The 27,453-nt window shown below is 39.2% G+C and overlaps 1 protein-coding gene across 1 annotated transcript; it reads right to left on the bottom strand.

Moving 5' to 3' along the window:
* Positions 1–6,579: 6,579 nt before the first annotated feature.
* LOC140241140 (glomulin-like) lies at positions 6,580–22,431 on the bottom strand. Its single transcript, XM_072320901.1, has 16 exons — positions 22,411–22,431; positions 20,701–20,814; positions 20,051–20,170; positions 18,222–18,321; positions 17,241–17,323; positions 15,405–15,572; positions 14,839–14,882; positions 14,354–14,474; positions 13,711–13,928; positions 12,601–12,685; positions 10,885–11,016; positions 10,221–10,379; positions 9,639–9,745; positions 8,123–8,322; positions 7,548–7,624; positions 6,580–6,722 (listed from the first exon to the last, which is right to left on the bottom strand). Exons 1-16 carry the CDS (start codon positions 22,429–22,431, stop codon positions 6,594–6,596), a joined length of 1,878 nt encoding a protein of 625 aa, XP_072177002.1. The 3' UTR covers positions 6,580–6,593.
* Between the last annotated feature and the right edge of the window lie 5,022 nt (positions 22,432–27,453).

The raw sequence follows: 27,453 nt of genomic DNA on the forward strand, positions 1-27,453 counted from the left end.
TACATGTTTTGTAAATGAACAAATGAATGAAAAGCGCCTCTGATCACATAATGATCAAATCAAAGTTAAATTTCATATTCATCAGAAATATATGTATGTATTCATATGTATATATACCGGGTGTCCCAAAAAAGGGGAACGGTGGATTTTAAGTACCTTGCGTTCTAAAAGTGATATATTTTTTTTTGACATCACTACAAAGAGCATCTTCCGCAGAAGGCAATGATACCAAAATCATTAAATTTGGTTCAGTACTTTTTATTCTACGCCAATTTCTGAAAATGCAGTCATTTTAAAACTTCCCCAGATTTTTGCGACTTATGAGATAATAATTTTTTTTCAATTCAATTCAATTCATGCTTTATTTCATTTTTCGAAAAGAACATAAACATTTCACTTTCTTTGGTAACAGAGAATAAGGTTGCATAGTCAAGACAAAGTAAATTGAGAAAAATAAAATCGAAGAACCTTGGAATAAGAAATACGTTGTAATGAAACTTGACTGAAGTGATAAAGACGACATAATGCGTAAGACATCGAAAAATGGAGGGACCCACAAAAATAATTTGAGTGCGACACGCGATCCATACTGTGAATATTGTGTAAGCTCGGTGATCCATGTCAACATACAGCTTTCACATTGTGCACGGGCCAGGAAAAAAAAAAAAAAAAAAAAAAAAAAGAATAGTGTGTATGTGTGTGTGTGTGTGTGTGTGTGTGCGCGTCCAATATGAAAGCGTTATCTTCTGTTGACATTGATCAACGAGCTTACACAATTCACCGTATGGAACGCGTGTTGCACCAAAATTATTATCTCATAAGTCGCAAAAAATTGAAAATGACTGCATTTACAGAAATTGGCGTAGAATAAAGAGTACTGAACCAAATTTAATGATTTTGGTATCATGGTCTTCTGCGAAGGATGCTCTTTGTAATGATGCCAAAAAATATATCACTTTTAGAACGCAAGGTACTGAAAATCCATCGTTCCGCGTTTTTTTGGGACAGCCGGTATATATATATATATATATATATACATACAATATATAAATCATATACATATATATATATATCAGGGCTCGACACTAACTTTTTTGTTTGGTGGCCCGTTGGGGCAACCAAAATCCTCAATTTCAAATTTTTGGTGGCCTGAGAGAAAAATTTGGTGGCCCCGAAAAAAAAAACATTAAAAGTCCTGTTTTTTTTTTAATGAGTCAAATATCTAAGTTTTATCCAGTCATAGTAAGAATTGGAAGTTGGACATAACTCTACTCATAAATAAACCTCAACAAACTCGCAACAGTCACTCTCAGGCACTCATTCAGTCCTTTTCATCCATCCTCTAAACAAATATAACTGCTAATTTCTGGAGCAAAAAGTTACGAATTAATTGACATACTTTTCAAAAAAAATTTGGTAGCCCGCCTCGGGCCACCAAATTTGCCCTTTTTTGAAATTTGGTGGCCCGACTTTCAATTTTGGTGGCCCCGGGCCACCGGGCCACCGTTAGTGTCGAGCCCTGTATATATATATATATATATATATATAGTATATAATTATATATGAAGAGTTTGTTTGCAAAAACCGATAAAGTCCATTTTTGAAGATTTTGAAGTACGGTCTCTGTCAAAAAGTACAAAATAATACCTTTAAATGATATATTGGTCACTACATAAATTATAAAGGTATATTTTTGAAGTTATGATCAAAAGAAGCAAAAATTTTCTTATTATTCTCTTTATTTTTTTTAGGACCTTAAATTGCAAATATCTCCATTCGGCAAATATGGACTTATCGGTTTTTGCAAACAAACTCTTCATATATGTGTATGACCATGGATAATAGACTATGGATACAGCTTCTCAAGGAGACATTTTGTGTCTCCTTCACTTTTTCAAGTACATTGTATACAGTATCCCATTTAATCACATGCTTTACTGCTGACATTACTTATCTACACAGTGTCACTCTAAAGCTGGATCCAGAGTTATTAATATAGAGTGACTGTATAATATATGTGTGTATGTGCGTGTGTGTGTGTGTGTGTGTATGAGATATAACAGAAAACGAAAACGGTGTGTAGCTTTGGAATTATTCCTCTTACTCTTCCTCCTTTTTTCTTTTTTTGAAAAAGTGCACGAGTTAATATATTACACACACACACACACACACACACACACACATACACACAGAGGATACTGTTTAATGTGGTTCGGTCAAGGGTCAATGTCCCCTTTGAAGACAGAACTTGACTTGTAATAATCCCATGTGCAAACTTATTTCAATGATCTAATTACACCTTGAAAAGCTCTCAAATCACTGACAACTTCTGAAAAATGACTAGTTTGTGGACATTTGCTATGTCTGATAATCATATATTTATTTGACTTATATTTCTTCTCTCACCAAATAACACGCCATATCCATGTAACCTGCGAAGTGTAATGACATGCATTCTCTGAAATGCAAGTACACCACAGCCAATACAAGTATCAAGTCATTCAGAGAATTTCTTGGGGAAACTTGGTACAACGGAACCTTGTTATACTGAGGTTGGATGTTGCAAGATACCTCATACAATGAGATAATTATAACCCTAATGAGGCCAGGCTATTTAGGTAGATGGCGGAGCCAAGGGGGTGCCTCCCAGGGCCCCCTCCCTCTTCAGATCTTGGGCCTCAACTGCGCGATCACGACGAAAATTGACACACACATTGCCTGTGATGTAATCTCAAAAAGTAAATGGGTGATTTTTCAAAAAAACAAAAACAAAATCATTTATGCTAAATTATGCTAATTTATGCATAAAATCAGGCTATTTGACATAAATCACTATAAAAGTGTAAAGATCCAAACAGGCACATGTTTTGTGTATATATTATTTCTAGTGTCCTTAGCAAATGTAAGTGAAAAAAATTGTGCCATCAAAAAATATCCTAAGTAATGTTTAATTTTTTTTCAGAATTTCTTGTTTATTTCTTTGCTTTTTTACTTTTTGTTTTTCATTGTTTTTTCGATGAAATTTCTCTGTGACATTTTAGCAAGCATGAAAATATGTTATTAATTGATTTTCATCAATAAAACCGAGAAATAATCATGCTTTTAAGAAATTTGACTGTAAGCACAATTTGCATTGAAATTGTACAAGAATTCCCATTTTTAAGTAATTTTTTGGTCTGAAATGCCTGTACTTATTTATGCGTAACTTCAGAACTGCGTGCCTGGGCCCCGTTGCAAGAAAGTTGCAATCAATTGCAAATAATTGCTAATTTTGAAACAACCATTCTGATTGGCTCAGGGTCTGCCCTATTAAGAAGACCTGCATGCAACAATGATTTTGATTGGCCAGTGACAATCAGTTGCAAGTTGCGTTTAAACGCAAAGTTTCTAGCAACGGGGCCCTGGGGTCACAAATTTGGTCTCAAAAGATGCGGTAGACTTGGCCTTGTTAGGGTTAAAGGTCCCATTCCTTTTCTAATTCTTCTGATTTTAGCCCTAATTTAATGAGATACTCATAATGACGAGGAAATACATTCGTATCAGTGGTCCCAAGCAGCTTATTATAACAAGGTTCCCCTGTACCTACGACATGTCACAAAGTCACTTAAAAGCAACATATTTCCTTTATGTTCATTAGGATGGAAATAAGACTGCTCTCGATATCTGATATATTTATGGCGATAATTCACTCACTAGCAACCACTTTATGACCACACTCTGAAAATGGTAGGTTGGTCAAAAGGGTACACTTTTTGAAAGTGTTGTCACCACCTACTTGTATCTCAGGGTTATGAATCTCATTATAGTTCTGAACACTTTTGCGGATTAGCACATGGTTTCATGGAGTTGTTCGAAAGAGTGAAGCAGGTGCACATCAGCAGCTTCTTCATGTATGCTTGTAGTATCTAACTGACTTTTCACAAAATGAAGATCACACTACAAATGGTTTTTAGATTTGAGTTTAATCTTTCTACTTTCCAAGGGGGGGGGGGGGCAGTGCATGCACTTCCACAAATCTATAAATATCTTGGCATCAATTTCAAAATTAAAATGTAATTGACAATGCGCAAAAAATGGGCCATAGATGGCCTTGAATGGGTTAAGGGACTAGAAAATAAATATTGGGCAGACTCCAGCAATGCCAGACTGAATAAAACCTACACCTAACTTTGTTGGGGTACACACAACCTCTCCTACATAGTTTAGCACATGAGTATTGTCCACGTGCATCCTGGACTGAAATGGAGGGATGTTCATTACCCTGTTGGAGACAACAAGTCCCTGGTACACCAGGGTAAGTGCCTATGGGAGATAGTTACAGCAAAATCAGCTCATCCTTACAATAATAAAAAGTTTTGGTACCTCAAAAGTTTCCCTGAATTTCCTTGTCTTGGTTTGTGTTTCAGGTTAAAGTACGTTGTCTGTGAGAATTACTCGCCCCAAAGTGCTCTCATGTCTTGGTAATCATGCAATAATGGTTTCGTACCAGAGCCGCTGTGGTACCGCGGCGAAAATTATAGTACAATGTATGTGTATTGTACGAAACCACTGACTGCGACCAGCACCGTGCAGCCCCATACGCATAGCTAACAGCGACCAGCAGCCCCATACGCATAGCGTAATGGGGCTTCGCGTTGTAGCTTTCAGGATCATGAAAGAATTAGTATCGCGGGTAACAGTCAATTTAAAATCCAAAAATTTCTTCAATTTGAAGACTTACCAACTAAGTTGAATTATTGAAAACAGGCTTCGGACAACGTTTGGTTCTGCCAATAGTCCCTTTCTGTTCGAATTGATGACTGAATGTGACTCGGTCGAGAGGACCTTGGGAGAGCTACATACACTGAATACTACGGCCAGCGCATGCGCACACAAACATCTTATCCGTTCATGGATTTGAAATCTGTGTGCATGCATGTGATGTGTTCTCATGCACTGGCTGTAGTATTCAGTGTACATAGTTCTCCGAAGGTCCTCTCGACCGAGTCACATTCAGTCATCAATTCGAACAGAAAGGGACTATTGGCAGAACCAAACGTTGCCCTAAGCCTGTTTTCAATACTTCAACTTAATTGTTAAGTCTTCAAATTGAAGAAATTTTGGGATTTTAACTTGACATGTACCCGCGATACTAAATCTGTCATGATCCTGAATGCTACAATGCGAAGCCCGATTACGCTATGCGTATGGGGCTGCTGGTCGCTATGTGTATGGGGCTGCTGGTTGCAGTTAATTGCATGATTACTAAGACAAGAGAGCACTTTGGGGCGAGTAAGTCTCACAGTGTTAGTTATATGAAAGGTACTTTAACCTTAAACACAAACTAAGACAAGGAAATTCAGGAAAACTTTTGAGGTACCAAAACTTTTTATTATCTTTAATACGTCAATACCATCCTACCATGTCCAGCGTACGCTTGCTGTGTGACAAGTATGAAGGGATGCCAGAGGCCCACCTCAAAACTTGGGAGCTTCCAAAGAGGCTGGCAACATTCCAGAGACTCCAACTCTACCGCTTTCGACAGGAGATCTCCCGCCAAAAGCCCATTTTTGCTAAATCTCCCGTTCTCCCGCTTGACATTTAATTTCTCCAGCCCTGGCCCTGTGTCTCCCGCTTGAAATGATTTCTTACTTAGTGTCATGTTGAAAAATAAGCCTTAGATAGCACGAAAGAGCATCTAGAACCCTATAGCTGGACCCCGGCCGCAAGGAACTTCGCGCACATCAAGTTGGAGTCTCCCGTTTGCTACGGGTTTCAGGCGGGAGAATCTCCAGATCAGAAGGTGCTTGAGGTTGGAGTCTCTGACATTCATGGATCAAATTCAGGGAAAGCAATATGGGAGATACTTTCTCTGTTACATGCATCTCAGTAGATGATGATCATTCCCAAATCAGGGAGCTTTTCATGTTCTTCTTCTGTCATGACATGAAGAAAGAAGTTACCAGTGATTTTCTAGGAAGCCCCCTTGCAGAATCAAGAAACCTTGGCGGGTCAAAGATTGAAACTTCTCCGTAGCCTGTCTCCGACTGGAATGCTCCATTGACGATGAACTTAGCACCAGCAGGGAGAGTAAAAAATATAGACCGATTCTGTGACGCGCTATGTGTATTTTTGGCATGGGCAGCGCCATTACTGCGGTGTCTCAGCCGACCCCCCCTCCTCTCTCCCCACCCTTCTCAAGCGCACGGAATGAAAAACTGATGCATGGTTGTTTTAGCCAATGAGCGTCTCGTACCGAGTGCGCGAACGCTTGCTTAGTGCACGAACCTTTGTTACAAGTGCGCGATAAACATGTTGCCCGTGGGGTGGGGGAGAGGAGGGGGGGTCGGCTAAGACACCTCAAAATGAGCTTATGGCTGCGCCCAGTGCCACAAATTGTCTGCTGCCCTCAACGAACCCGAATCGGTCTATACCGGCACTGATGCAGGTTTCTTGTGATGAAGCACTGATAGGCCAGCTATTACCACCAATACTCCGTCCACGTATGGATTAACAAGTGTCCCGATCACCATCGACATTGCAGTCCAAAGATAAGTAGTCCACCGTGGCGACATCTAATAGGGTCCACATGATGGAAGATGGAAGTCGCAGTGTTAGCTGGCGCTGTCTCCCTCAACCTGCATGGGCTCCTGCGCCGACCTCTCATTGGCTGCCAGTAGGTCTCTCACACGTCCCACAATGCTTTGCATCAGCTCAAATGTGCAGCAGGCCGACTTGAGAACCTGAGTGGGGGAGGAATAATAAATTAGAAGCTGAACAACAACAACAAACTTAGTGAAGTTGCAGAATGTCTTTGATATTGACTGACAAATTGCCCTACATCGATGTAAATAAGAAGTGAACTGATGAGTGTTTTAATAGTAGCCATGACAAAAGACATACTCGAGGAACATTTGAACCTACGACCTCATGATCACTGGACAGGCGTCTTATCCACTAGACCACCAAGCTCGCACCTGACAGCCAGTGCTGGTACTAAAGCCATGTATCTTTGATACTGTAGGCCATTGATCCTGCTATTATCATTCAGATGTAACCATGTTACTGAGAAAAGCACAAACACAAGGACCTCCAGATGACTTAGTGATAGATTTTTATTTATTTTTTTAATTTGACCTGTAAGCAAATGACATTCTAACTACTACTCAATACCACAAAAAACTATTGCTGCAATGTCTCAGAGTCACATATTCTTCATTAGATAAAGTGTTTCACATTGCAATGACCATTTTTCATTTTAATGCTTTTGGTCATGTCAACACTTATTTTCTACCAGATAATGAATTTCATTTGAAATTAATTGTTTCAAAAGTTCAAATCATAAAACTTTGAGTGTTTTCTGCTATTGTTCTAATTCATGAATGGTAATTTCCATAAAACAAGCGCAATACAATTCTGTTTAGATTTATCAGTGTTTAGATGTGATTGCAAGCATTTTGGATCACTGGATGGAAATGTGCAGCTATGCTTGATAAAAATGAGTGACTACCCCTACACCTGGTACTAGATCAGTTGAAGTGAAAGAGATGAACAAACTTGAGACTTACATGCATTTGTTGAGTTGGAGGCATAACTGGAAGCTGATGCCCTGCCACGCTCAAGCTCGTTTGCATTTTTGGTTTTCCTGCTGCCCAAAATAGTCAAGATATACATCATAAAAAGCCATTTTACTACTACTATTCTTGTCACCTGTTTAAACACTGAGCTGTCAAAGATTTGGTATGTGGTTAAGACAGAGAACATGTAAAATATTGACATAACTCCATTACCACATTATTCAACTACGTAACATGCAAGGAACTACAATACCAGGAATTACAATACCAGAAATTAACTATTCACACATTCAAGGCAAAATAGAAAACCATACTTGAGTGCATATTTATGTACTAGAACGCAAAGACGCTGATACACACAAACACAATTTTGTAGACAGCTTCTTAAACTATCCACTAATTCCCATTACACAAATAACAAAATTTACAGTCAGGAAAGAGAAAAATTGGACGGAAAAAAGAGGAAGAAGATGCAATTCTCAATATATAACTCTTTAACACAGGCTAATTAGTATGGTGAGTTTTACCACTGACTTTGACCAGCATGAGTCCAAGCGGTCACTAACCTGATCCTTTGGTCTTGCTCTCCTTGATGAGGGAGTCAATCTTGAATTGGTAGTGGGCCATGGAGAGACCCAGACCGGTGTGCAGGTCGGTGAGGTAGCCCCCATTGATCTGATCAATGCGGCTCCAGATGCAGGACTCGTTGGAGGTGGGCGTGTCCCTCAGGAGTAGGAAGCGGAGGAAGTTGAGAGCAGCCATCACCCTGAGATAAAAGAGATGTCATTAACCCGTCAAGGACGGAATGATTTTGCTACAACATGCATTTCCCATAGACACTTGTCCGAGTATACTCGGGACTCGTCCTCAATGGGTTAAAATGTAAAGATGTCTGTTGAAATTTACTTTCCATCATCTGGCCCCCCACTCAGCATTTACTAGGGTTGGGTATGCTCGTTCCCTCTCTTTGAAAGCACCCCTTATCTAAGGACTGCCTAAATTTCTGAGCACCCCTTTCTTTAAATGAGTCTCCCATGACAAGTCAGATACCCCCCCCCTTTTTTTTAAACAATTCTTGGGCCAGATTTTGTCACACAAAAAGAACCCATTTACCGGAAATTCAGGGAACGCACATGCAGACCCTCTGACTCCCTGGAATATTGGGGGGGGGGGGGGGGGTGGTGGGGCTGGGTTCCAGCCTTCTTCATAATGTTAACTAGCTATAATGAAGCATATTTAACCCTCTACTGCCCTTTGTTCGCCTATTAGCACACACACTGCAGTGCTTTCTTTGCTAATTGCCACAGGTGTCTGGAAACTACTAGTAATTGTCAATGAATAGAAATAACCTAATACCCCTAATCTCCTTGGAGTCACCATGGCCTTCCTAGTTTGACTGAGGCACACTGTTACACCTGACTGAGCTTGCCAACTAAACAATGCAGGTCAAGTTTGGAGGGATTACTTTACTTGTTCTAATGAAAAAGCTTGGCAAGTTAAGCTCTGAGCCTGGGCACATACAAGGTAAAGAGTGAATGACAGACGTTCATCCGGTTTATTCAAAGTGAATGAACACCAATGCATATGCCTGACAATTTTCCCAGGGTCAGTTCCACTCAGGTATCTGGATTTCAGTTTCTGTCATTTTCAAGTGTTATACAAAATAAGTATAACAGTAGAAGAAGGTACATATTCATCTGGAAATTCAAACTAAATGACAATTTTGTTATGGTTATCCATTTCTTCAAATATCAGAATCATCCAATATTTGAAATTTTGTCATAACTCTCCAATATCGAATGACTACATGGATATTGAGATAAAGTCAGAATTTTTTTCAGTTACACCATTAACCCATTGATGACGGGCTGATTTTGCTACAACACACATTTCCCATAGACCCCTGCCCGAGTATACTCGCGACTCATCCTCAACGGGTTAATTAGCTCTGCAAGAGGTTATATCCATGCCTGGTGTAAACAGGTAACTCTGCAAACCATTTTTATTTCCCTACAAGACTGTCACAATCACAATCACCATCCTGTAATGATGGGTCAAGGGGTCAAGGGGTCAAGCACTCACTTGTCCGAGCTCTCAAGCAGGTCACTCTCAGCACCATTGGGGAGAGCAAAAATCAAAGGGTAGAGGTCAGCAAGTCTCTGACCGACAAACCAGTCGTTGTCATGGTGCTGTGAGTGGAAAGAACAAAAAATATTGATGGAAAATAAGAATATAAAGAGGAGGTATGCTAAGTGCATAATTATCTAGAGAACAATCGGTTCAGTCAAAGACATTGTCAACATACAAAAGGATGAAATTTTGTTTTGTTTGTTTATCACAGATTAATTGGTGTTCACATTCGGTTCAAAAAACCAAACAAACAAATAGCGCTGAAAGAAACAAACCAAATTGGCGGTGCCATAAAGTCATTTTTTTTGCACCTTGCCATGCAAATAATAGAAATGACAATCAATTTCAAAGTCATACTTATGTCTTGCACTAAGGACAAATAGGAGAATCATAATCTGATCAACAAGGCATTAGAAAATTGGACAAAGATACTACTTAATCTGGCATCCCGAGTAACAGATGAAGCTCAAGTGTAATCTTTCTGCTTTTCCTTGAGGTAATTAAAAAATGGACAGAAATCAATCGTCAATTTACCTGTGAGCTGTGGATGAAATAGTCTTTGACCTTTCCAATGACAAATCCGCAGACGCCCGAGTGGACCGTGTTCTTCAGAAGTATCCTCAGTAACCGATAGCGACCCTTCCAGTCAAACTTGTGGATGTAGACTGGGAACACTTTGAAAGCTGCTTGCCTCTGACACAGATAAGAAAGAGTTCTACATTAAATTTCCTTCAAGCATTAACCCATAGCATACCGTAGTCATGCTAACTCACCACTGCTTTACAGAAGCACAAAGTATAGAGTTCCACATTTCTGCAATATGTCATTATCTATGCGTGTTGATTGAGGTGGATGATATTGTACAAATGACTGATTCCATTATTTATTTTATCCTCCCACGAGTCCCATTTGTTACTTGTTTCAATCTTTTGCTGATGCTCTAATACCATGCGACCCTCTAATACAATAAGTTGCACCTGAAGCCAATACATGGTATATGTACTTCCATAAACAAAGGATTAAATGGAAACAAAAAAAACCCTCTGCTATATTGATACTTTTCCTCAATCTATTTCATGTGCATACGTACCAGTGTTGTTCAAAATTAAACTTATCATTGCTAACTTCACCATGTTCCCTTTTTACATGATAGACAGCATGCCATTTAGACAGGTAAGTAAAGAATAATGACACTCACAATAAAATTCAGAGGACTCATCACCATGACGACAGACAGCATCTGTGGGAGGTCCTCGTAGAATGTGTTGCCAAGGAGACTGTGATGCAGGGATCCATCCTCAATGCCTTCCACTAACAGTGATAATAACCTCTGCACAGTAGGACAGTCAATGCAAAAAATGAAGAAAAAACAACAACAAAGATATTATCTACTCATCTATTCACCCGTTCCTTACGGGAACCTGGTATACCAGGCTCCCGTGGGAGCAACTGATATACAGGAACCTGGCATACCTGGTATACCAGGTTCCCAAGATGAAGACAAGAGTGGCTTTCGTGGCCTAAATTCATGCTTCTTTGTGTTATAAAGTTCCCAAAAATGGGTTTGATAAAAAGATTAGAGTTTTTTCTATCAGCACTTGTTCTCTTTCTGTTGGAAGAATTCATATATCACAGTATTTTTACATTTGTTCTGATTTAGTTTGCCCTTGCTCTGCTACAAAACTCGTATGAACATGGACATTAGCGATCAAAGCTGATCACAGTAGATATCTATGTTTGCTGACCCCAGTCATCGCATTCTGGTGCCTGATTTGTGTAGAACAAAAGAGTCTGTGAGCCCATCAGTGCACGCTCTATTCATACATCGCACCCGATCGATACTTCTATTGTTCAAGGGCACATGTAGTTGACCGTGGGGAGAGGATGCATGCACTGCATGACTGCTTTCCCACAGGTGGATTACCAACCTGTCCGTTCTCTGTGGACGGGCAAAAAGAATCTCGTTTGGGGACATAGACGGTATTTAGAGAATTGCGGAAGGAACGGGTTAAAAGACACACATCAAATATGGGATGACGTTGACCATTTATCACATGTAAACATCTACTGAGTATGATATCTTCTTGGTTATTGGAAACAATGAGGAAATTAATGAATCTGCATTAAAATGCATTCCTTGTATTAATGACTTGAGAACCAACTTGAAGGACAGTAGTCATGTGACAGGGGGTGGCTTGATAAAACTTCATTCAAATGCTCTTGTCTAACTTATCATTTGTCCACTCTTTCTCAGATATTCAATGAGTTAATATGACCGCTTTCCACAAAACAGCTAAATTAACCTGTTGAAGATGAGCTGATATTGCTATGACATGCATATCTCATAGACACCTGCCCGAGTATACTTGGGACTAGATCTTCAACGGGATAGTGGGTCTAGGGCAATTACCCCCTGGCAATTACCCCGTACCCTTCACCTGACCCTAATCCTAATCCTAATCCTAATCCTGAACCTTATCCTAACCCTAACCCAAACTCTAGCCCTAAACTACCCTTAACCCTAATCTTTACCCAGTACTTTAACCTTGTCACTAACCAGTAGTTAGCCGGGGGGGGGGGGGGGGGGGGGGGGGGATAATTGCCCTCAGGGAGTGATTGCCCTGATACAGGGTTAGTAAGTAAAGGTATCCTGCAAATCCTTGTGAATCATGTACATTGTTATTCAAACATAACATAAAAAATTCATTTTTAGCATGGACAAATCTCCCCTGAACCTGGAGCATCACCATTTCAGATAATCAGGTTATTTGATCTCATACTGAACTATGGGCATATCGGGATGACCAGCAAATTTCCAGGAGGCTAAAACCACTGCTTTGGCAAATGTCTGATTTTAATGAGAGCATGAGATAGTAATCTTAGTAAAGAGAATGATGCGAGTCTCCCTACTCACCAGACCCTTGTAAACAGCTTCCTCTTGAGCTTTCCTCAGTAAAGCAGCGATGAAGACACTCATGACCTCCAGGAGGTAGTCAGGCCTGATGAAGATGAAGAAAAAATTGTCATCCCTGTGTATGGGGTCATGCCACGAGACTGACACCCATGAGTCATAGAGCCCATGAGTTTGACATTGAAAAAAGGTCAATGAGTCATAAAGCCCATGAGTTCAAAACTAGGCAAATAAGGCCCACAAGTTCAACATAACATCAAAACAGCCCATGAGTTTCACATTACAACACTGGGTTTAATGTGTCTGCCTCGTGGGCCTTGTTGGCTTATCTTAGTGTCAAACTCATTGGCTGCATGATACGTGGGCTGTATGATTCATGGGTGTTGAACTTATGATGTGCACCCCTGCGTAGATGCTGATGATTTCTGACTTGTGGTTTTTCACAAGACACAGAAATCCCATATAACTCGATGAGATGTAATGGAATAATTTGGTATACCGAGTAATCTAAGCAATTTTAAAAAGAAACAGAGTAAAATGAGAAGTGAACCCCTCCCCCCCCCCCCCAAAAAAAAGAAATAGGGCATGGAGTACTGTTAATTGTAACTGTATGAGTATTCCTTATCTTTATCTGTAAAGTCCCCATGGTCCCAATGGGGATACACTGGAAACCTACGAGGTACCTCATCTCCATTAGCTACGGAGTATCGGTATTCCTAAAATGCATTCTCTTCCTGTGTTTTCTATTTTTTTTTTTCTTTTGTTGCTGTTCTGTCTTTTTTTATAGCTGAGTCTGCATCATTACACACATGAATCTTGCACACCAACATGCACAAACATCATACCAAAGTAATCATACTTTAGTGTTGCATTATCACAGGTCGCGGCACTTTGACAGAATCATATCAAATTCCATGGTGACAAATTCTTGCGACAAGAAATTAACACACACCAGCTGATAGATGGTCAAAATGGACAGACAAAAGAACAAATGGGAAGGAAAGATTGGTATCGTCAAAACCATTGCATGGCAGTGTCATTAATGCAACATGCCAAACATGCATCATACACCAAGAAACCATTTCCGGAGCGAAATAAACAATGTGCACCAACCTGTATATTGAAGGCAGACGATCGCTTTGTAATTCCTCAGCCATGACTAGATACAAGAAGCAGCCGATCCCCATGGGGGGCATCCCCCCTATATCCCCTGGACCCCGGTCTTCTTCCCCCAGCTCGTCCTCCTCTGGAGAAGGGGCGACGGGAAGCTTGAACTCGTTGCCATAGTGAAGGAGACGGGTGAAGCTGAACCGCATCCTGGCCAGGTAGGTCTGTTTGTGGGAGTGACAGCATTACCGGTGGTAAAGAGAGGCTTATGATCAGTAATACTTGAGAGAAACTGAAATTTAGCCACATCTGCTCGTGACTTATCATTTTTGATAAACCCTCCACGCCAAGAACCTTTAGAGCAGTGCTTCTCAACCAGTGGGTCGCAAAGTGTCTTGCAGGAGGGCCGTCTTAGTTGCATTATCTTTCTGCTACTTTGACACAAATACAGGAAGTCCTCGTTGGGTGAACTATTTAAATTCAAACGGTCATATTCCTTGCAGCACTTGCAAAATTCTGCTGCGCAAACATTTTCCATGATCTGTTGCTCATACATCGCTCATGTCATTCAATTTCAATATTTGTCTTTAAGGAAATCGTCCCCTGCAAACACAAGAATCACGTAGCATTGCATAATATAGTGCTTTACCAGAGCTTGCTCCGCACAGAGTCTGAAGTCAGACTTGTGCCTGGGTGCATTCGTGTCCTCCTCCATCTCAGTCCACACCAGGTCAGTTCTGGCCAGAGGGTAGTCCAAGATTCTCAGCACGCTGGAGATTTTAGAGAAGGTAGTAAAAGGGTTTTAGCAAGTCAATGACTTTTACAAAAGCAGAATTTCATGATATTGAGTATGATATATTCTAAAGTTCTTATTCAACCCTTTCTCTACATTAAAGTTCGTTGAATTTCAGGCTTAAGAATAGATCCACTATATTCACATTTAAAAGCGCAACACCCACAAAGCACCCCTACTGACAAACACACAAAGATACATAAAAGAAGGGCATATATCATCATTTGCAAATCTCTTCCTAAGTCAGAGCTCTCTGTGTCTACACTCTATAAATTGAAAAAACAAGGTATATGTACATAAATACTCTCCCTCTACAGAGAGACAATTGAAGGCATACTTACAGCTTTGTTATTTCCACTTTGCAGTTTTCCATCTCCGTTTTCTCCTGTGAAATATCAGAAGATGTGGGAAATTAAAAAATCCTCAAAATCATTGATCTGCCAAAAGAGAGAGGTCACAGAGAGAATGCAATGTGCTTGATATTTGTAGCAATCACACTTTGTACAGTACTTTGCACATTACAACAAAATGTTGATAATTAAAGGAAAAATAATTGTCACTAAAGAGGATGCAAGAACCACTTTGCCATATGTGAGTGTACATTAACCTGGCAAATAAATTTCTCAATGTGTAAGTTAACTCAACACCTGTAGTATAGGGAACTGAAGTGATGTCATAGTGTTTTGTTATAGCTTGGGTTGGAACCAGGTGTGCCCATAAACACTTGGGCAAGATGAGGTTGTCAAGAAATGGTTTCCATGGTGATGATTGGCTATGATATCACACTTTGATACTCTATAAGAACAGGTGGGTCTCCTACAAAGAATAGATTGCAGAATATCATAGGGAATCAATGTTTAATGTTTCCACATCATTGCATTGGACATAAAAGCGCAGTGAAACTCACGAGTGTAGTAAGCTTCCTGACTTTGCCGTACAACATCTGCTCCACCTCAAAGACAAACGGAGCCAGAAAATCCAGCACAGCCATTGTGCTGCTGCCGAGCCTCAGAATCGCCGGGTCTTCCAGCAGGAGGCGTCTCTGGTTTTCATCCATTCCTAGACTTGATGGAAACTTTGAAAGACCATCATACAGACATGCAAGATTTTATAATTCATTCTTAAAACCTACCAGCTCTTACTTACACAGGGAAATCCATCTGACTGGAGGAGTTTTTTTTTTTTTACAATTTTTTTTATGGCTCTCTTTGTATACGAGGGGATTCTGTGAAGCCAGACATACATGTAGTCTCCGTGGAACATGTCTAGGGCAATTACCCCGGACCCTTCCACTGGCCCTAATCCTAATCCTGAACCTAATATTAACCCTAACCAAAACCCTAATCTCTACTCTAACCTTACCACTAACCAGAATTTAGCCGGGGGGGGGGGGGGGGGGGGGGGGGGGGAGGTAATTGCCCTCTGGAGGTAATTGCCCAGATACGCTGTGGAACACATCCCAGGATGACAAGATACAGACCTATCTTTTGGTCAAACCCTTACTGTGCTTTGTTTGCCGATTAACAAACACATTGGACAGCTTTCTTTGCCAATGGGTACAGCTGACTGGAAACTAATTGTCAATGAATAGAGATTACCTAATCCTCCTAATCCCTATTGTGTCACCATGGCCTTCCTGTTGGACTGAGGCATACTGCTACACCTGAGTGGGATCGCTAATCCACAACCGGACCAAGTTTGGATGGATTACTGAATGCTGACAAAAGAAGTTTGGCGGTATTAAAGGTCAAGTTTACCTTTGGGAACAGTGATTTAAAAAATGTTCAAGATATCACATTTGATGAGCATGTATAGGTCTGTTGCATCACAAAACATCCTACCACAATTTTTGCAATAAAGCCTAAAATATAAGGATATATCAGTATTTTTCTCAATAAACCGTAACTGTAGACGGTTTAGTCGGGAAGCATTCTTATTATAACTATTGTTCACATTTTGTGTATTTAACAATACTTAACATCAATTATACGGATTCAAGTTTTTACAGTGGTTGTTTCTGTCCCTAACTCACATTTTAGAATTATTTCAAAGCACTAATGCTGGGTTTCTAAATCATCTGCAAATGGTAAATTATGTCTTTAACCAGTTCAATACTGAATTCTGTAACCCGTCCAGTTTTAATACACAGGCCACCAGGCTCCCACAGTGAATGCGTTAACAACGTGCCTGGCACATTATGGATTGATGTTGAAATTCACAAAAATGTACACAGAATCTTGGCACTAAGAGAGCAAGACTATCAAATTCTATGATGCATTTTAGTATTTTCGTGTTACAAGTCGTATAGGTTCAATATGTTTGAGAGTCTCATAGGTTCAATGCTTTTTTCCATATCAGTTACAGCTTTGATTATATCATAGTGCATTTGAGTGCCAGACCCCAAGCCATCTGTGTTATGATTACTGATAGAAAAGCTATTTTGAATTAACACAGAGCAAGATCTTAGAAAAAAGAACATGTCTACTCCCAAGGTGATTATCAATTGAAACCACTTGACAGAAATGCAATTACTCAAGATCACAAATGTCTTTAGAAAAAGAACCTTTTCCATAATCTATGCAAATTAATTGGATCAGACAAAGCTACAGAATCAAAACTGCCATCAAACTACACAGAAATAACAATTTTCCCCTAGAAAAAAAAGAAACTCTTTAAAGCTATAATATGTTAATTCTTTTTAAAAATGTTAATTTGAGATTACATAGTTTACACTTTTGATTACCTTGATTGTCTGGATGTGTGTATGCAGCAATACAAATGTCTGGTTGAGATGGTAACTCTTTGTCAGGCCAAATCGCATCAACACTAATCAAGATGGAAGAATAGAACACAAATCAGTTTAATGAGTTCAAATCTGAACAAGGAGCACTTACATTCTCACAACAATTAAAAGAAAAAAAATGTATCTGTTTTGAAATGATGGGGAAAAAAGAAATAAAGGGACTCCAAACGAATTTCAAGGTATGATGTGTAATTTTGCACTAGCAAATCATTGCTCATTCACACCCACTAGAAAGTTACACTCGATAATTGATCTGAGTTTATATTGCAGTTTTAGTGGAGAACTCTTACATCAACATTTATGTCAGCATCCTGTTATAGGTAAGATACATTTTGATACTGTATACGCCATATATTTCGCGAGTCTAAATTTTCGCGAATCGGGAATTCCCAACGATTTCACAAGTGGTTAAATTCACGATTGTGGAATCCTGTACTGAACGCAGAAGTGTACAGGCGTATGTCACATTCACATCGGGATAAGAGTCAATATTTTCGCGTGTCTTTAATTTCGCGAATAGCACCTAACTCGCGAAATTCACAAAAATAAAAACCTCGCGAAATATTCGGCGTATACAGTATTCTTCTGGCTGATTGTACAAACTGGATCAGTCTTTAAACCTCATCTCTGACAACTCTTCCCCCAAATACTAAATACATACCATTTATTCCTATCTACCATAGATTGTACTCGGTAGAAAAATCTTTGTTGGGTTAGAGAAAGCAGCAACTTTAGGCAACAAGTAATTTATCATGCAATTGTACATTTTACACTTCATAAGGTCCTGATAACAAATTCTAGTCAATGTCTCTTGGAGTAAGCAAGAGTTTTTTGCTAGTCACCACAGGGAGGATAGTGTGTTGTAATTTGAGTTTTTTTGGTGAATACATCTACTGCATGAAGTAAGAAATTTTGACTAACCTGTTGTAATGGGCTTTAGGAGGGTGCGGTAAGAAGTGTCATCTAAGAAACGGTCAAGTTGCTCAAGGAATCCAAGGATCATTTCTTTAGGCTTCCCAACCTTTTTAAATATGAAAATGGAGGGTGTACATACCTAAATACATTGTTAAGACAGAACATAAATCATCAACCATCAGTTGCATTTAAGTTTTAGGTAAGCACAAATAACACACATTCAAATTTGTACTTGAATGTACACATCTGCGATGCACACATTATTGCACTCTGATCAATATACACAGAAAATGTAATACTAGGGCACACAAAGTGACATCAAAAGAGAGGAAGTGTGCAAAATATCATATGGCATTTGATGATGTAAAAGAGTTATGGAAATGCCTCATAACATGGTTTGTCTGTTTTCCTCTCAGCTGCTCTGTTTAGTTTGCTATTAAATGTTTGTTGCTGTTCAGATTTGACCTTTAGGTTTTTGTTGTTTTTTTTTTTGCTATTGTTTCTAAAAATTTGAACAAAGGAAAGAAGTTTCTCGAGACAACAAAATCATACACGCATGCTGAAAATCGTTCAATTTTCCCAAGAAAGAAGCCTTTTGTTTACCTCATCAGCTTCCAGCTACGCAGCGCCTCACCTGGCCCGAGCAGAGCATGCGCTTTAGAGCAAACCTAAAATACATACAGCTTGAGCTCCCATGTTCACTGACCCCATCTGACAAAGATAAAAAATCTGTCAAAAATCCATAAAAATTCCTGGATCACTACCAAAATTAAATCATCTATTCCTTGTGTCATTATCAACTTTTCCTGCAAGTTTCATTCAAATCCGTTCATAACTTTGGGAGTTTTTTTGCAAACAAACAAACAAACAGACAAACACACCTACGCCAATGAAAACATAACCTCCTTCCTTGGAGAAGGTAATAACACAACCCTAAAATCTCAGTCATAGGTACTGACAAATCCTGGGGATGTGGCTCAAGGGGCTGCAGGTTATAACAAAAACATGCGTGACCCACTACAACAATAGGATCCAAAAACCGGGGGAGGTCGATTTTCTGAAAATGACATATCATTATTCCCTTACTCTTCCACTTTAATTTCATATGTAATACAACTCTTAAAATTACTTGGTTGCGGAGATATCAATGATTTTATGAGAGCATGTTAAGTGGTATGTGAAATCAGTGTTTCAAGAAAACCACCTTCAAAGTTTTCCTTCCGACGCAATTGTGATCAAGGGGAGGTATGACAGTTTTCACCGCATGACGATAGAAGGTATGTTCCTAGTAACCTCCACGATGTTCATTCAAGCTTAGCGCCAGCAGTCTATGCACGACCAACCAGTAACCAGGATGCAACACACTAACAAACCAGATTACTCCCTCGTTGCTAGGGGCGGAGTCTGTCTGTGGTCCAAAATCCAAATCTCTGGACACGTTTCTGTTCCACTGAAAGTCGGAAAATCACGTCGGAAAAACACTAGTTTATCGCCTTTCCTTTGATCATTTAGCTTCAAAATTTCAGCAGATGACAGACGAAACATGAGACTTTAAAATTATATCCAAAACAGAAATTTGATGGCTTTGACCGATTTTGATGATCTGACTTCAATCTCGATTTTATCGGCTTTGCCGTCAGTGACTTTTGGATCCTTTTGTTGTGGCGGGTCACATATTTTTCCACTTGCCCTCATAGGCACATAGGCTGCATACTTTCCCCCAATCAAGTGTCCATTTTTACTTAACTCACCCTACTGTGAGTTTACTTGCCTTAGGCAACACACCTGCATAATGTGAATGCTTTCTTTTGATCCTTTCATTCTCATATGCTCACCTCAGCTAAGACATTCAGAATATCGGCACAGTCTTTGAACACCTCATTATTCTCCTCGGCATTGCTGATGTGCGGCGTCACAATGGGCAAGATGTCCCACGCAATCGACTCTACCATTGGCTGAGGATCAAAGCAAAAACCATTCATTTAATATGTTATTGAGTCTGGTAATCGATTGCCAGGACTTTGCCACAGTCATATAACAAAATGAGAATTTTTATGCCATGGTATTATAGTAGAAAGTACATTGGCTTTGCAAACTAACCTTGATCAACCTCACATCCACTTAGTGTAATGAAAGAAAACATGCTTTAACTTGAGTTAGCACAATACATTATATTAGTGATGGCTCTTTAATGAAGAGGCTACATAACCCTGCACAACATTTCAATAAATAACTCCTCCCCCCCCCCTCCCTGAAAAAAAAGAAACAAACAAAAAAATGAAATGCATGTATTCCACATAAAAATCATCCACAAATGTCACTCAACTATTATTTTATAAACTTGCTTTTGAATATTATTTCTTAGGTTGAAATGGGGATCAAAGAAAATCTATACTGATATGTAGGGTCTCACACAAAAGTATCATGCTCACTAGATCTATTCCTCTAGGATGTTTTTCCCTACAGCCCCACTTTATATCCTCACCTTGTATTTGTCTGTCCTGAGTATGTCCAGGACCTCCTTTGTCCCCTCCTTGTCCACCAGCTCCCGGAGAGTACCTAGGAACAGCTCCGGTTGCCATGACGACTTATCCTTCAGCTGCATCAATGATGCAAAGTTTGATGAGTACAGATAATTGCATTCTACCACACGAACAGTGCTGGTGCTATGGATATTGCATGATACAAACTCATGTGTTACAGCAGTGAAACAAGTGTGGCAATTTTAGTCAGTGGATCGGGCAAGACATCTCAACTTTCATTTGGGGGCCCGCTTTTAACAAACTGCTAGCCACATTGAGCTTGCAACCTGATATCCAAGCTCTGGAGTTTGTTTGCATTTAATAGCCAGAAGAACAAACAGAGCTGGAACACACAAAAATCTTTTCACCTGGGCAACTTGTCAACTCTGACAAATATCTATTGGCTTACAGCATAAGACAGATAACCCCAAAAGGGCAAAATATCTGTTGACTAGTGTGAGGTTGTAAGTAGTAGTTAAAAGTTGGGCTGTTAGGAGCTTTCACTAGCCATGATGTCCTAAAAAAGTGTTAAGTACTATTTTGCACAAAGGACTACATCACAAAATACCATCATATTTGATCTGCAATGATTCATAGATACAATGCCAATGAAACTGTCTTTCATTACTTATTTGACGAACATATTTTTCCCTCATCTTCAAAAGATCATTTGCCCCTAACGGCATGATATCCTACCAAGTAGAAATGAATCAGTAACACAATACCCATCACAAATAAGAATCTTCTATACAACTTCAAAATGAATCAACTTGACCATCCACAAGACCATTGTAATGACAGTACAAGTTATTGACATTGTTGTTTTTATTTTAATGGCATCTTAATGGTGTGTATCACTCAGGAGTGAGTAATGTATAAACTGTTATTTTCGTGAGGGTTTAATTTTTGTGAACTTTGTGAATCACAGTTGGACCACAAATTTAACAATGCACAAAAATGTCACCATCTGCTAAAGTAATACTGTGTGCTTATGATTTGAATATGAAGGTCTCTGTGTCAATTCGTGAAAAACAACATCTCACAAAAATGTCCCTGACCTCCTCATTCGTGAAAATATCTTTAGCGAAAATAACAGCATATTTAGGGTTAGAGTCCTTCCACTGGCTACTGCAAAATGTGTTGCTGTAGCTAAAAAAGTAGTGGTAAAATTACTGTTGTGTTGTTGTTGAATGTTGGCATGTCGTGCATACGGCTGGCAGTGGCTGGGCAATGGTGACACTGGTGCCGTGGTATGTAGTCACCTGGTAGTGGGGTCGCCATAACTGCGACCAGCCTGAACGCGAAGCTCCTACAGTATAACTGTGTACAAGGAGCGCCCCAGGGTTAGGGTTGCCTGTGCTGTTACCTGCCATCATATTCATGATATTCAGTAATATTTATACTGCCACTTGAGTGCCAGGGCAGCGCAGCTATGCAGGGCAGGGTGTCGACTATCCGTGCTTACACAATAATGAACGTATGGGACTGACAAAGCGTGATCCCGCTGACACACATTGCACTTTTACGATAGGACACCAGAGCTTATTCCCAGATCATATGATTCACCAAATTATCTAAGTAGATTGTAGACTCTTAAAAATCACATGCTGATTATACAATTATAATTGGCACTATACATGATAGGCCAAAGATTATTTCCGTTAACAACTCACATAACTCTCAGCAAGCTCCATGACGGGTTCACGGCGTTCACCGGGTTGCGTATGCAGCGCCACCTATGATATTATGACTGAAGTAGCAGTATTTTTATCTAGTAGTCCAGTGTACTAGTAGTTGGCGTCTGCTCCTTGAATTTTTATCCAGCTGATGCTGAGCGAGTATTCTCAGAATTGATGTCTACTGGCTAAAGAGGCGTATGCCCAGGGAAGGTTCCTAGAAAGCCGAAATTTCCTTTTAACGTTGTGATTCCCCGAGGGCTGAGTGGCATTTCGGGAATTTCGAAATATTATTATGGTGGTTTGAGACAAAATCTCATTGATCAAGCTACAGTGTCACGAATCGATCAAAGACAAGTGATAGTGATAGAGCCTCGGGTATCAACCACTGTGATACTATATTAATTATAAAGGGTAGCCTGGATCAGATAATTATAGTAGAACTCACCTATAAAAAGTAGATGCTTGACAAGCGCGCCGGAACACTTCTGGTTTTTTTTTTCTTCTTTTTTCTTTTTTTTTTTAGGGGGGGGGGGGGGCAAAATCTCAACGGGGGCACATTAATTTTATGTGACGATGTGAGATCCTCGGCGCGGGAGCGAAGCGAGTGAGTGGGGGGGGGGGGGGTGGTGGAAAGGGGGATCCCCCATCCACTGTAGGGAGCTTTTGTAAAACAGGGTACAAAAGTCGCGTTTATAGACCACTTAAAAGCAAATTTCTAAGGAATTAAACATAGTGAAAAATAATCAGTGCAAAGGACTCATTATTACATACGGGAGTACGCTGTACATAATAATGTGATTGTGTGAGATCCTCGGCGAGGGAGCGAAGCGACCGAGCGGGAGGAGGGTGTGGGAGCTAGGGGGATACCCCCTCCACGGTAGGGAATTTTTGTAAAAACAGAGTATAAAAGTCGCGTTTATAGAGAATTTAAAGCAAATTTCTAGGGAATTAACATAATATTGAAAAAATCACTTGGAAGGACTATGATCATAACATACGGTCCGAGTACATTGATAATGTGATGGTGCGAGATCCTCGGCGAGGAAGCGAAGGCGACCGAGCGGGGGGGGGGGGGGGGGGGAGGGTGTGGGAGGGGGGATACCCCCCCCCCCCCCCACGGTAGGGAATTTTTGTAAAGACAGAGCATAAAAGTCGCGTTTATAGAACATTTAAAAGCAAATTTCTAGGGAATTAACATATTGAAGAAAATCAGTTGGAAGGACTATGATCTTAAACATACGGGGGTATATTATGTGATCGGTGATGGTGTGAGATCCTCGTCGAGGGAGCGAAGCGACCGAGCGGGGGAGGGTGTGGGGGGGGGATACCCCCTCCCACGGTAGGGACTTTTTGTAAAAACAGAGTATAAAAGTCGCTTTTATAGAGCATTTTAAATTAATTCTGAGGAATTAAACATAGTAAAAGAAATCACTGCGAAGGGCTATGATAATAACTTATATGAAAACTTTTCATTTTACTATAAGTACGGGCAGAGCGAGCGAGCCACTTTTACTTTGCAATTTATCTGAAATGTACTCATTAAAAGCTTAAACGTGATGGCATCGTTCGAACAATAAAAAATATTCTTATATGCTAGAAAGCAAAGAAGAAAATGAAATGTGTAAGTTTACTAAAGGTATGTTTCAGCGGGCACACTCGAGGACACGAGGCTACCATCTGTACACTAAATTTACTCATAAGTTACTATTAGTGTATAGATACAATAATGTATGTTGTTAGTGTATTATAATTTTCGCCCCGTTAGGAGCGAAAATTGTTGCATTTTCAGTTATGAAATTACAACATTTAGACAAGAAATATGCCTTTATTGTTCATTTTGGTCTTTAAATCAGTGATTAATTATTTGTTACAGGGGGGGCACTTTAAATTTTTTGGGGGGCAAAAACTCGTTTTGCCCCCCCCCCCCCCCCCCCCCCCGCTTCCGGCGCCCTTGGATGCTGAGATTCCGTTAAATGAGGATGCAAAACCGAAATTTACTCTTCTCAAAGGATCTGAACGCAAAACCAAATTGATAAATTTAGTACATGACTACATACTTTGAACTACTTGTTTGATCACCTTCGATCATCATACTTTCTTCTGCTTTGATTTAGTGACCTAACCTATTTCATATGATTTTTTTAAAGACACAAGTGCACCGAAACGTTTCAAGCCATTATGTGAAGCAATCTGGAGAAAACAAAACGCAACAAACAAACAAACAAACAAAATAAACAAACAAACAAACAAACAAATAGACAAGACAGACAACAACAGAAACAACAACAACAACAACAACAACAACAACAACAACAACAATGTCTGCAGATATAGGATGAAACCATGCCCTGGTAGGCCTAATGTCATAAGACTTATAAAATGCTGTCTGCGTAAACGAGGTATCATTTTTGTTTTCAGTCATAAATTTCATTAAATTTTCTAAGAAGGATAGTATTTCAATTAAATGCCGAATTTATAACCCCAAAACGAGTACTATAATTTATTTTCCGTCGTAAATATCATTTCTAAATCTGCATTACGTTAATCCATTCTCTTACTTCCGCCCATGAACATCAACACTCACTCAAAAGACGCATTACAGTTTCAACATATACATTACAAAACGAACATTATGTTTCTTTTTCAATCAACCCAATTCTATTCAACATCTTTTTGCATGTAAAATGTTATTAAGTATTTTGAAATGAAGCCACCGTAAATCAACATCCGGTGTATTCTACGGGGCCAACGAAAATAATTGCCGTTTCTTTTCCTCGAGGTGTATTATTTAATGCTGCCATTTTAAAACTCTTTACATTGAAATACTATATTCCTCAGCAAAACATAAATATTGGAATATCCTTAGTAATGCGTTGTTTAATAACCACATTTAAAACATCGGGTATCATTGGTTAACAAAAATTTTCCATCGAATACGTTTCTCACAACCTGATAACCTTTCCGCTTGACATGTTTCGAAATGATCTAAAAAATTAACATCCACATCGTCATATATCCTCTTGAAAGCATGCAATAAAACGATAACTATCATGTGTAACAAATCATGGCTCGCAATCACGAACAGTCATGAAAGGAGTTCCTTTTTATATACCGTGATCTTTTCAAAACCGATACATTCCCTTATCTTATGTTTTCCACAAGGGTTGACCGTGGAAATGACTTCAACGAACAGAAAGTAAACCACCGTAAGCTGTATAACTTCCTTCCAAACAGGATTAGAGGTATACGGGGCTTGTTCGAATCGGAAATCATTTCCGAGGCTCATGTCTGATTGATGAATCTGAGGTAGAACTAAACTCAATATTTTTTTCTGACCATCAAGTAAGTACCAATCGCCTAATAATAATTTTTAGTGCAGTTAAACTTGTGCAAATGAATTACAAGATTTATTATGTTTACTCATCCTTTTGTATATAGGTCCTCTATGTCTGAGACATTTATTTTGAATAGTATTTATTTTAAGAGACTTCCTGTCCCAAATAAAACTATAAAACATATCATTTATCTAATTAAAAAATTACCTGTAGAACTCGGCAAAGACAAAACAAATAAGTCAATTTCGATAACATCAGTGACTTGATTACCACAACTCTACCCAGCAACGATAAAGAACAAGAGTTTATTTGTTTCCTATAATTACTTCTATTTTGTCATAATGCAGTTTTCTCTAAATCAACGAAAAAAATATATACCCAAATACTTCAATCCCCCTTCATAAACCCACTGAAGATTTGCAAATCACGGGATTTGCAAATTACCTGGAAAATTAATTAAAAGGAGGAGGAGGAAGAAGAAGAAGAAGAAGAAGAAGAAGAAGAAGAAGAAAACTTCTACCCTGATGGTCACCCTTTAAATGACATGCGCTGCTGTGGTGGATGGTAGACGAGATGGAAATATTTTTCTGTTTCTTGAATAATTGCTTCGAGGGCCGTTGGGCCATAGGACATGATTGATCACCAGATCACTTTGATACCCACTGTTGTATATATCAGGCCCTATATTATGTTTTAGCCTTATAGCCTACTAGCATCATCGTCAAAATGGTAACAATCTCAGGTGATGGATGCAGTCAATTACGAAAATATTTTAACTTAAAATTAAGACTTTTGAAAGCGAAGAAAGAAATAAAATGATAATCATTAATCTATTAACAAAAATCTGTACAGTCAGAAAATTGATGATGAGCAGAATCAAGTCTGAATAATTTCTGAAGGTTCGTCAGCTGAAACATGACGCAGGTGGAATCTTTGTAAAATTGGCGCAAAAGATCAGGCTTTCTCTGTCATGGCTTATTATGGTTAGCTTAATTCCAGGGCAATATTTTGAAGAGGTTGGAAAACATTTCCATTTACATTGCTTGTTTATCTATTCACAACAGCGTTTAACATGGACATTCCGTATCAGTTTTGCTGGTGCAGTAGACCTGTTTTTCTCTGTGAAGTGTAAACGTTGACTGACCACTATCATGTTGGAAGAAATGACTTGCACTTGTGAAGTCGTGGCTCACTATGTGATGGCAGACCGTACATCATATCGATAAAATAAAGATATGTCTGTTAATCTTTAGTACTTTTGCAATGTCTGTAACTTAAATGTAGTTTACAATATTATTCTTTTCACTATTTTATTTGTTTATTTCGTTTCTGTTGTTTCAATTATATAGCAAAGGTTCACAGTTTTCAAATTTGTCACATTTTCAATTTTTCTTTGAGATTACTCTCTTTTGTTTTTTGGGTTTTTTTTAGCTTTGTCTACTCTATTCTCTGTTGTATTTTCCACTTCAAGAAACTTAATTACGTCCTATATAGTGGGTCTATAGGACTATGATTATTTCTCTTCATTCCGTAGTTGATTTTCGGCATCTTTTCCCCGTTGACAAGAGAGAGAAACAATTTCAGAAAGTTGTTTTTGTTTTCTTTGAGAATACTTTCTTTTTGTGCTTTGTCTACTCTATTTTATTCCATTCTGTCTTTTCCACTTCAAAAAACAAAACAAAACAAAACAAACTTGATATAG

Source organism: Diadema setosum, chromosome 17 (assembly GCF_964275005.1).
Source record: "Diadema setosum chromosome 17, eeDiaSeto1, whole genome shotgun sequence".
NCBI lineage: Eukaryota > Metazoa > Echinodermata > Echinoidea > Diadematoida > Diadematidae > Diadema > Diadema setosum.

What these genes read in the sequence shown, in the direction of transcription:
- LOC140241140 (XM_072320901.1), bottom strand. Translation starts at nt 22,431, where the DNA reads ATGGAGCTTGCTGAGAGTTAT. An exon ending in AAAGTGGAAATAACAAAGCT is followed by an intron (nt 14,475 to 14,838) that starts GTAAGTATGCCT and finishes TAAAATCTCCAG; the next exon opens with CGTGCTGAGAATCTTGGACT. An exon ending in CTCCAACTCAACAAATGCAT is followed by an intron (nt 6,723 to 7,547) that starts GTAAGTCTCAAG and finishes TCCCCCACTCAG; the next exon opens with GTTCTCAAGTCGGCCTGCTG.